Raw genomic sequence first — 10,466 nt, 5'->3', positions numbered from 1 at the left:
TTTCTGAAATGCTAACCAGGGGAACATGATTGACTACATAACATGATGTGACAGAGATTATTTACAGCAAAGGGAAGTTTCCATCAAATGTTTTGGCCATCATTAAAAGGGATTATTCATATTATTGTCCAAATAGTCCAAAGCTTTCCTTTTCATGAAGACATTTCCAACAATACAATCATTTGAGAATCAGTGAAGTGCCTCCCTCCAAAAACAGTGCAGGCTATGCCCAGATTAAAGTTTGCACCTTCTGTGTTAAGCATTGTTCATTGTCTTGTTCAGCAACACACTTACAGTACATACTGTTTCATAGGATTAAATAGGGACTGGTTGTAAGATACTGATTGCATGTGAAAAATCCGATGAGTCCTATATGGTCTGATTAAACGGGGCTGGCCTGAGGAACTCGATGTGTGCGTCTGATTTCCTCGAGTGTGTTTCCTTGTGCTACTACACGGTATGTATGTGGGCAACATGAATATTAGCAGCTGTGAGTGTTAAATTCACAATGCTAAATGCTTCGACTGCATTCATTTTTAACATGATTTTTACATTGTGCTGGAAGATGAAAGAAACCAGTGAAGTGTTTTCAGTGCTCGAGACATGAACAAGCAATGGAAGAGGAGATCAAGATCAAAATAATCAGGACAAAAGTATCATGCAAATGCTACCCACATGTATTGAGAACTCAAGTTCATTTCTTTTTTTGTGTGTAGCTTTCCTTTTGTCTCAAGCAGTGTTTTTGTCTGGCTTCTCTTTGGAGTCCATATCTCTTATCATAAAATACGCAGACCCACCCATCATATCCTGTGTATTGACCTTTTCAGCATTTAAATCCGGTCAACATGGTATAATGCAAACACTGCAATTAAGAACGTTATTGAGAAACATCAGGCTATATATATAAAAGAAAAAAACAAGTGAAAGTAATTAATTATAATAAATACACCAAAATATAGAAGCACAATAACTCAAAGTTACAGAAGTGAACCGCATAAAATTGTATATTACCTTGCATATAGGTTTCATATGTGGCATCTGTCCTCCTGTGAAGTGACAACAGGAAAAGAAGGCCTCTATTGGCCCTCTGTCCAGTATTTGTGTCTAGGCCTGACCCCAGTCGTGGTCTTCCTCATATGGACTCCTTAAAGACCTCATATGGTCATACAAGCTGACTACAGTCACAGCTAAGGCCCAAACACATGGACTGTATTACAGCTAATCAGATTTGATCACTATAAAAGAAGCCCACGTCGATGTGATCTATGCACACACACACACACACACACACATGTTGTCCAGCTGCACGGAAGTTTGCACTTCTCAGCTACCCTCATTATCTCCGTGTTGGCTGACCTTTTAAAGTCTGCTCAGACACAGCAATATGACTGCCTGCCTGCTTTCATAAGGCCCACTATGGCCTATCAAGCTCAAAAGATCATGTTAATATTTTCAGTGCTATGAATACGCTATGATGTGTCCAGAATAACAATTCTAGCTTATATTGGCATGTATTCCCAGGTACTTCAGCAGCAACATCACTTTTCTTTTTTTTTCTTTTTTTTTTCCGTTTCACTCGTACAGTAAATGCTTCAGCGCATTTCAAGTCCAAACACAGTTTAGCTTGATCACCTTTCAGCAGACAGTGCATCAATTGTCGCCTACAGTCTGTGACTGGGTCTGAAATCAGTAGGTCAACACAAGATTTTTAAAATAAAAAACACTTGTTGCTCCAAAGGCCTATTTCCCCTTACATGTCTTAAGCCTTGTCCTGAACAAAAAGAGAACTTTAGTGGAGATTGAGAAAGATCCTGTAATGCAGGACTAGTCGAAATCGGCCCCAGAACTCTGTGCCATGTGGGTAGAGAGAAGAAACTCTCATCTTTACCCTAGAGAACAACAACTAGGACAAACATCCTTGCAAACTGGGGAATAAATTACCCTGTGTGACAACAGATAGGGATGGCACATAGAGATGGCAGGTGAAGGAGACGTTGGTCTGGCATGCACACACACACACACACATGCAGCTGCCCACAGCTTTGGGCAAAGCCCCCCTTCTTGACCTACTTGGCAAGATAATATTTTTGTGCTCTTGAGAGTGTTGACCCTATGAGCTTGTCTTAATACCCAGTCATTAAAGCAATATTATCCCGAGATTATGAGGGCCGCAAGGAAACAAGGTTGTGAAAACCATAAACCACACCAAGGTGAGGGGATTTAGAAGTAGGACTTGTCTGTCACTTCACTGTGACAGCGTTCTCCGCTGACTGGTCACCTCATAATCAGATGGTGTGAAAAGTAATCATTTAATCTGTGAAAGCCCATGGGATTTGATCAACAGCAGTAAGTAGCACAAAGAAGGGACACACATGCCATTTCTAAATTGGAATCAGATTCTGGGCGAAGGGGCATCACTGAGTGTTCTTCATGTTCTTCACACCTGGTTGAATTGAGGCGAGAGGGCCTTGGTATTAACCCAGATGAGGGTTGAGATAAAAAATAAATAAATAAATAAAAAAGTGGACAGCTGAAATGTCCAGTGCAGTAGGTCACCATGAGAGGGGCAGAAAGGGAAACATTGAGACGTGTCTCGTACGTAGACCATCACCGCAGACATGACAGCTGATTACAGCACATGATGTTGCTGCTGACGTCGGGCCTTGGCTTTCAGGACGGATGTGGTAAACCCACACTACTCCTCCTCACCCTCCCAATGCATCTGAATAGGACCATCCTGCAGCTTCACCTAAAAACATGTGGTCATCTAGTGATAGACAGAGAGAAAGTGAGGGAGGGAGATAGATAGAGAGACAGAGAGAGAGACAGAGAACGGGGGAGCAAACCGGAAGGAGAGAGACGTGTGTGTACTGGCACAGCATGGCCGAGTTTTTGGGGCACTGGACTGGATGTTATCTGTACAGTGTTTGTGAGAGACGGAGACAGGCTCGCCCTGTACGCCGGGCATCCTTGGCCCACAGGGTCGGGGGAGGTGCTTGACTGATGAGCCTTTTTTTTATCTGTGTGATGATGGCAGTGTGGCCTTGCATTCAGCCTATATAGCATCCACCAGCAGAAACCCCGGGCAGAATTCAAGTAGCTTCGACTCCGAGTGTCATTCTACAAGTTGTACTCGTTCTGTTTCTTAAACATTCTCAAAATGCTTCCTGCAACTTTCAAGCTTGCTGCTGGTATTTCCTATCGTCACATGCGAAATATGACAGGTAAGTTGATGCGCCAGACCTACAGTATTTTTGTGACTGAGAAGCTGAAGTTGAGGAGCTGATGGTCAGCAATGAATCTCATCTGACTGTCACATTAGTTTGTGTTTGCATTTTGTAACAGAGTTATATTCATTCAAGATGTTTATACCAAAACATTATTGATATACTGTACATACTGTACCTGGTAATGCATTTGTTTTTAGATATAAAACTCAATGTTCTAGAGTTCTCTGTTCTCTGGAATTAGAACCTGTACTATTGGTTGCTTTTTTGGCGTGTTTGTGGGGTGACAATGATCAGTTGGTTCTAAATTCAGGCCAGTAAAAGCATGCTGTCTGTTATAATCGGTTTTTACAGTATTGAAAGGGATCAGGTAATACTGTATATTGCATTGAGTGTAAGGTATTGCAGGATAATGCGTAAGCAAACATAAAAAGCAATTGTGTTTTGGTGTGATCTGTGTATATGTGTGTGTGTGTGTGTGTGTGTGTGCGTGCGTGTGCGTGTGCGTGTGCGTGTGCGTGTGCGTGTGCGTGTGCGTGTGCCTGTGCCTGTGCCTGTGCCTGTGCGTGTGCATGTGTGCGTGTGTGTGTGTGCGTGTGTGTTTGTGTGTGTGTTTGTATGTTTGTATCTGATCTTTCCTATGCTTGCAGGTTTGCAGAAGAATGCGATGGTGGCGATCCACCACAAGTTCAGGTCTTTGTCAGGTCCTGGGCCCAACACTTGGATCAGCCATGTCCGTCGCAGGAGCTCACTGCGCAGTAAGAGGCCACACACACACACACACACACACACACACACACACACTTTATGTGTCTCCAGAGTCACTCACAACACATAACTTCAGTTGTCAATAACTATCTTTCATAAACTCCTCTCCCTCCCTCTGTCCCTCTCTTTCCATTTCTCCCTGTCTCACTCTCGTGTGTGTGTGTGTGTGTGTGTGTGTGTGTGTGTGTGCGTGCTCATGTCAAAACCAGGCAGCCGAATTGACGAGAAGCCGGCATGCAGTGAGGTGGACCTTGCCTATGTAAAGCAGGGACAGGAGGCCTTGCAGAAATCTATCAACATTCTCAGTGAACAGGATGGCTGGCAGACAGAAATTATTTCAGTAATTATGCATGCATTTTCTCTAATATGCTGCATATATCTACAATGCTGTGCAAATCTCCTAAAAGGAATACACGCTACTGTCGCCAAACGCTAAAGTCCATATCATTTGAATTGAAAATAGCCACCATCAGCGCAAAAAAACTTGATTAGTGGACACAGGCCCTAATCCTCCAAAGAGCCATTTAATGAACTCCATGCAGAATCAGACCCAATGGAACTTATGGTTCATAAAGAAAACGGAATGTCCACCAAAATGTGTGACAAAAAAGAATCCTGAAAAGCAAAGTTATCAAGAAAAGTGTCCTCAATTCATTCAAACTAAATGAACCTAGCAGGATTTTACTAGTATGAATTTTAGTGAAAATTATGTTCCTCTTAAAATTTCTCGAAACCAGGTTTTGAATGCATGGGATCACATAAAAAGGCTATCAAATGTGTGATAGCTTACTCCTTGTACATTATGCCACTAAGAAGGTTTTGCTATAGCAAAGGTTGAGTCATACTTCAACACCCATGTTTCAGGACTTCTTCCTTTACTTACAGGGAGAACGTGGATTTGCGCCACCATGTCTATTATACCACAATGATTAATGAGTAATGTGTGTGTGTGTGTGTGTGTGTGTGTGTGTGTGTGTGTGCCTGTGTCTATTTCTGTGTGTGTCTCTTTCTCCAGGCTAGTGGTGATAGGGTGTTGAGCAAGGTGCTGCCGGGCATCGGTAAGGTGTTCAAGCTGGAGGTGGTGTTGGAGCAGCACCCCGACAGCCTCTATAATGAGCTGGTGGACAACATGGAGCAGATGGGGGAGTGGAACCCAAACGTCAAACAGGTCAAGGTGAGCGGGCTGAACACATCCAGAGGGCTGGAAGCTTCCCATAGCCAGTATAGTACCATAAATATGTATACATATCTTGTATTTAGAAGTTTTGAATGGTGACCTATTGCAGTTCAACTGTACCTCCTCCCTTAACTGCTTGATTCAAAAGACCAGTCCCTCTCCACTGACTCAACCAATTGTTCTGCCTCTGATTTTCTCAGTCAATGTGTGAATATTTTAAAGTACTTTTTCAGCGTGAACACTTTAAAGTACAGATCTCTCTGTCCCTCCTCAACTCTGTCTTAGATCCTCCAAAAGATTGGCGAGGACACCATGGTCACTCACGAGGTCTCGGCTGAGACCCCTGGCAACGTGGTCGGGCCGCGCGACTTTGTGAGTGTGCGTTGTGCCAAGCGGCGAGGCTCCACCTGTTTCCTAGCTGGAATGTCCACCCAGCATCCGGGCATGCCGGAGCAGAAGGGCGTTGTGAGGTACTGCAGCTGTCTATAAAATTGAACAATAACAGGTTGAACAAAGCCAGGCTATACCTGGTGAAATGTTTCTAATGTTCTCATTCTGTCCCATTTTGTAACTAAATTGTCCAGTGATGGTCTTGTCTGGAGTCAGTGATGCTATCAGTGCATTATTTGTCTGTCTGGAGGCAAGTGTGGAGATGATGTTGTAAACGTGTTACTGGACCACAAATGTCCATACTGTACTAGTATTGTAAGCAACATCTCTTGGTGTTGAGTATGTCCATGGGACAAGATCTCCATTCATCTTGGTGTTGAGTGTGTCCATGGTAGCAGGGTCTGGGTCAGAGAGCAGCTGGTTCAGGAACAGCTCTGTCCAGCACTCCTGCCACATGAGAGCCAATCTGGGACAGCCAATCAGATTCCTGCCAGATGAGAGCCAATTTGGACCAGGCACAGGTCCAGAATCAGCTGTTGTGTTTCAATACGCAACATTTGGAATTGATTCACTGGTGTTATGTGACAGTTACAATAATTATAATCAGCCTACTTGTTAACTACCGATGCAAGTAGTATTTGGAGAACCTGTAGCAGAATTTGGAGTACTGTTTCTCAAGCATTACATTCTGTGACCCCACCTTCAGGGCAGAGAATGGACCAACCTGCATTGTGATGCGTCCAAGTGCGGAAGACCCAGACAAGACTAAGTTTACCTGGTTATTGAGCATAGATCTTAAGGTGAGGATTTCAAATGTACAGCACGTCATATGTGTGATAGTGACATTAATTAATTGCACTAATGATCCTTACCTGGATATTTTATCATACCATATATTTCTCACTGAATGCCTTTATCTCCAAACACTGCAAATAGCAATGACATAAAGTCTGAAAATCTGTAATAAGATGTATATTTTATGAATATCAAATTTCCTCATTCTGACCTCTCTGCACGGGTAATTTCAGATTTAATCAATAGAGATACTCCTTTCCCTAAACATAATTCTAGCTAAAAGCCTGCAAACTTGTAAGCAACTCCACCCACTCCACTTTACCTTTTCATCATGGGAAGCGCATAGCCCACGCTAAGATTCACAGCGAGTTCTTCGTTTACATTCTTTCTTCAGTAGACCTACATGGTCTGATTCCCCCCCTCTCTCTGTGTCTACCCAGGGCTGGATACCAAAGACTATCATCAACAGGGTGCTGTCCCAAACCCAGCTGGACTTTGCCAACCACCTGCGCCACAGGATGACGGTCAACGGTGGGCTGGAGGTGGCTGCTCTGGCCTGCTGACCCCTCTGGCTGCGTGGCTGCACGTCGGACGCTTGGCTCCTGAGCGCGGGATTCGCTGGCAGCCTCCTCCTTAAGTACAGACTTGGCCGGCCATGATCTCCTTCACACCCACTTCTGTAAATACTACACACATGATTCCAGAGGAAAATGTTGCCCAACCCCCAATCGGTTTATAATAGCTCAGTGGAGTGTGAATGCCCCATTCTATTCCTGACCAGTATTTCTAACCCAAATTGTAAATGAGTATCTGGATCCACAAGCTCCTTTTATACCATCCTGGACAGCTTCAACAGCCCACCTGTATGTTCACTGCCTCCCTGCCTAGTATGTATTTCCAATCACATGTGGTCACTTTGTTTGTATAAAGAAAAGCACTTTTAAACTGTCTTTAATATTTATTACGTTTATGTCATTGCCTGTCACCCTGGGTAAGGATGTCTGCCAAGTGAATAAACAAAAATGATCTAAATACGATTGGGAGTGTGTTTTACTGTTTGCTTTGCCACCTTGCTCAATATAATAGTAATCGCTACAACTGTTGAAAGAAAAATAACACTGGGTAAGTTAGATATAAAACATCTTGGAACTGAGGAAGCATTGAGGTGCTTGAAGATGTTTATAGTTGCCGTTATCTATTTTCATTTGAGCATGATGACTAATCAAGTGTGGTGTGTGCAATGGTTTGCTTGTTGGAGTCACACAAATGTGCACACTTGATCTGTAGGTCCTCTTGTGTGAGTGAGTTCCTTTGACGTATGTATTTATGCGGTGTGTGTACATGTGTGTGCATACGATACATGTGTGTGAATGTGTGTGTGCATGTGTCTGTGAATGTGTGCGTGCATACAGTATGTGTGCGTTTGTGTGGTGTGTCAATGTCCAAGTGACTAATACTGAGCCGATGAATTCGTGAAAATCTCCTTCCTGCCTGGTGGACATTAGTGTGCACAGGGTGTTTGCCAAAGCAAGCAGGTGTTTGGCGATTCGCATGTGTGCGGGAAACCTCACAGCCCTTTGAAAGCACGGTTCAGGCGAGCTTCACACATTCCAGGATATGAGGTAAGCCCTGAAGCCTGCTCCAGAGGAAGTCTGACCCCTACGTTTTCGCGCTCGTAACATTTTCCTATGATGTATATTTTAGCAGGATCCAAGAAGAGACTGGAAACGCATGCTCTTTGAAATACAACCTATCAAGACCGTTTCCACACTGTCAGTGGCCGGCCTGAATGAAACAAATCAAAGACAAGCGCTGAATCTGGGATCCATGTAAATTCATACGACTGATTGCTAATGATGAGTGGGCATATCATGAGAACTTTGAAGCCATAAAACAAACACAGTTCAATGTTGATTGTCTATCTGGCACAGAGAAAATGATGTGCCTTACAGTTAAAGTTATTGCATTCAATATTCAATGTCATGAACACCACAAATGAGATTCAGATATTATTTGATAAAAAGTCATTCTCTGACTACTCACACTGCTGCAGAATCTGGAAGGCAATTCTTTCCCATTTGTCTTAGAAAACTAGAGTGATTTTGTCCAGAACATCTGGACATTGCTATTATCCTCTGCTAGAGAAAAAAAAAAGTTATATGCCTTGTATTTAATGAGAGGGATGTCTTTAGTTTGGCCGTGTATCTGTTGCCTTAACCTCTGAAGAGTGCAAGTGACACATGTTGCGGATCTCCTGTGGATCAACCGAAAACAGATGTTTTGAGGGGCTGATGTCCTCTTGCACCACTAACCGTTGTCAAGGGTACAGTACCTGCAATTACTGTGCACAGGAGAGGGTTTCAAGTATGAGCGTATGTCCACAGAGAGACACACATCATTAGCTTAACTTACTCTGCTGATCTCTGAAGGTCTGGGAAAGCTGGTTTGACGTCAACACCAGGCCATGCTCTATATCTGAAAGAGTTTCCCATATTGTGCTGCTGACATGTGCACCTGCAGTGTCATAAATGCACATCAAATGCAGAAACGTCATGTGTACAGTATGAACAACGGAAGTTATATAGGCAAATACTTACCAATGGTCAGTAATGAGTAATGCTTGCGTAATGCTTTACTTACATTGTTGCCGGCAACACCGAAGAGTAATTAATGATATGCTAAACATTGAGTACAATAACAAGCCATGCTATCCCACATTTGGAGAAAGGAAGAAGGGGAAAATATGTTGTTGTGATATGATGATTGTATTGTTATGTTGAATATGTTCACATGGAAACCTGCAGGAACATATTGTATCTGTCATGGTCCAGGTATATGCCAAGTCCATTTCACATGTTCTCTCCAGAATTGTTTTCAAATAATGTTCTGTCCATATACAGTATAGCCTCTCTCACCTCATTTGCCCTTTTCCAGGTTAGGATAAATGCATGACATGCGTAAGCCTACTCATGTTTTCTCTTCGGAATATAAGCCAGAAGATACATGTGTCAGAGATGTCTGAAGAAATTGTGGCAATGTCCCTGTCACAAACTACACGGACATAATTGAAAACATATTCTTTCTCCTTTACAACGCCTTAATCTGCAAGTGTGCCTCATTGGTGTCTGCAGACACTTCTCCTTCTTCTTCTTCTTCTTCTTCTTCTTCTTCTTCTTCTTCTTCTTCTTCTTCTTCTGACTTTCTCTGTTTGTGTGGTGGTGTGGTGGTGTGGTGGCTGGGTCAGGACTCAGGATATGGGCTAAGGGCCCCACACAACACCATGCCATTAGTGTGTAACATCAGCCTCCACCACCCAGGAGCACACTGACCGCAGAAGGGGTTGGTCTGGTGATGTCAGAGGATTACTTCTTTGAGACTTTGAGAAGTTTGGGGATCTGTGAGGTCTGGTTAGTGTACAGCGTCTTTAAGGTAAACTAAACCAGTGGTTTCACTGGAATACAGAGTGGAAAGGTCTGCTTCTGCTATGATACTTTATCTTTTAGTTTATAGTTTTTAAATGGAAGAAAACCATTGCTAAGGCATTAGTAATCAACCAAAAGGGATACATGATCATTAGTGGAAATTTGTCAGGGTGAACATAACTGCATGACTGCCATTGGTTTTGGCTGCAAATAGGCAAATAAGCTGCAGGCCAGCTCAAAGTGCACACATCACGCTTTTAAAACGACCTAAGGTTTGAGAGAGGTGCTATACAAATACAAATATTGTCATTTAATGTAGCCTATTATTGATTTCGTCATTGTTATTATTACTAGACCTAGGCCTACTAGGCTGCTATAGGCCCTATATTATTATTTTTAGCATTATTATTAGGCCTATTATTAACCATCTTTATAAACTTAGTAGAAATTCTTAGTTTTAATTCTGAGTAATCAGTTTTATTTTTATATTAGTACCTCACTGAATACTATTATAGTTATAACAAAGCTAAAATATTAATTATTTGATCGTCCAGCTCAGCGCCTTACTATCATGGCTCTTACGCCCTCTATGGTCATGAAATATTCTCGCACTGAACATGACTACACCGGAAGAGAGACTAAAAACCACAATTCCCATCACGCTTCAAATTACTGTAACAGTGGAAG

The 10,466-nt window shown here is 42.7% G+C and overlaps 1 protein-coding gene across 1 annotated transcript; it reads left to right on the top strand.

Annotated features, from left to right (window-relative positions):
* Nucleotides 1–3,085: 3,085 nt before the first annotated feature.
* On the top strand, nt 3,086–7,389 carry star (steroidogenic acute regulatory protein). The gene is made up of 7 exons (XM_062543377.1): nt 3,086–3,224; nt 3,878–3,985; nt 4,205–4,335; nt 5,011–5,169; nt 5,458–5,642; nt 6,269–6,362; nt 6,798–7,389. Exons 1-7 carry the CDS (start codon nt 3,161–3,163, stop codon nt 6,918–6,920), a joined length of 864 nt encoding a protein of 287 aa, XP_062399361.1. The 5' UTR covers nt 3,086–3,160; the 3' UTR covers nt 6,921–7,389.
* Nucleotides 7,390–10,466: the final 3,077 nt, after the last annotated feature.

The sequence above is a fragment of the Sardina pilchardus genome, chromosome 8, assembly GCF_963854185.1.
Source record: "Sardina pilchardus chromosome 8, fSarPil1.1, whole genome shotgun sequence".
Classification (NCBI taxonomy): domain Eukaryota; kingdom Metazoa; phylum Chordata; class Actinopteri; order Clupeiformes; family Clupeidae; genus Sardina; species Sardina pilchardus.
Note: the sequence above shows the minus strand (reverse complement) of the source record. Positions and strands in the feature narration are given on the sequence as shown.

Excerpts from the sequence above, each read along its gene's own strand:
- star (XM_062543377.1), top strand. The coding sequence starts at position 3,161 with ATGCTTCCTGCAACTTTCAAGCTTGCTGCTGGTATTTCCTATCGTCAC. Across the intron at positions 5,170-5,457 it reads CAAACGTCAAACAGGTCAAG|ATCCTCCAAAAGATTGGCGA; the intron begins GTGAGCGGGCTG and ends ACTCTGTCTTAG. Across the intron at positions 6,363-6,797 it reads TATTGAGCATAGATCTTAAG|GGCTGGATACCAAAGACTAT; the intron begins GTGAGGATTTCA and ends GTGTCTACCCAG.